The sequence below is a fragment of the Argiope bruennichi genome, chromosome 3 (assembly GCF_947563725.1).
Source record: "Argiope bruennichi chromosome 3, qqArgBrue1.1, whole genome shotgun sequence".
NCBI lineage: Eukaryota > Metazoa > Arthropoda > Arachnida > Araneae > Araneidae > Argiope > Argiope bruennichi.
This window is the reverse complement of record NC_079153.1, coordinates 224390-225363: the sequence shown is the minus strand read 5'-3', so window position 1 is coordinate 225363 and position 974 is coordinate 224390. Positions and strand designations below refer to the sequence as shown.

Sequence of the window (974 nt, the reverse complement as noted above, 5' to 3'; positions counted from 1 at the left end):
ACTGGAGATTATCACGGGCAGATGAACTCTGATAATTTTAAAAACTGGATAGTTGAGTAGCTTCTACCTAATATTCCAACGAATTCGGTAATAGTTACGAATAATGCAGCTTATCACACAAAAGTGATGGATCCCGTACCCACAAAAAGCTCAAAAAAGGATAAAATGTGTGCCTGGTTGAAAAAAAAAGCAAATCCCGCATGATAAAAAAATGCGAAAAGTTCAATTACTTGAACTGATTGCTGCAAATGCAAGTGGCGAAAAAAAATATTTCATTGACGAAATTCTAAAAGGACAAAGTCATGATGTTTTGAGACTTCCCCCATACCACTGTGACTTAAACCGAATAGAATTAATTTGGGCGGATGTTAAACGTTACGTGCGAGAGAGAAATGCGACTGCCGACATGAGTTTTCAACGTCTTGAAAGTCTTGCTTCGGAAGCCATGATAAATATTGGAAATCTGAGATGGGAAAAACATTGCAAACATATAGAACACATTGAAAAAAAGTATTGGGAAACTGACGGCATTGTCGAAGAAGTCGTGGAAAACATTTCTTTCAACATCAATTCGGATTCTGATAGCGAGAGCAATTTTAGTGATGATGACACTGATGATAGCTATGACGATGGACATTAATTCTAATTCCTACAGTTTTCATTTCCTTTGTTAAGAATGTCATGGTTATTTTTAATTAGAAACATTTGAATAAAATTTAATCAGTTCAAGCAATATGAATAAATGCTTAGTTGATGTTTTATTTATTAGTAAGTTCTAATAAATACAAGTTCTAATATTACAAAGGTAATGCAATTTTTTTAAATTCTATTTTTATTCATGAAATAATTTAAATCAGGATTCTTCATTATAACTAGATTCTGTATTATGTCTCATTCCAAAAAATAACTGTAACTTATCTATCAAATTTAAGAAAAATATATTTTAAACCACATTTATACTTTTTGAAACTTTT

At 31.3% G+C, this 974-nt stretch overlaps 1 protein-coding gene across 1 annotated transcript; it reads left to right on the top strand.

Moving 5' to 3' along the window:
* The first annotated feature begins 211 nt into the window (after positions 1 to 211).
* On the top strand, positions 212 to 640 carry LOC129964126 (uncharacterized). Its single transcript, XM_056078816.1, has one exon. The coding sequence runs from the start codon at positions 212 to 214 to the stop codon at positions 638 to 640; it is 429 nt and encodes a 142-aa protein (XP_055934791.1).
* The last annotated feature ends 334 nt before the right edge of the window (positions 641 to 974 follow it).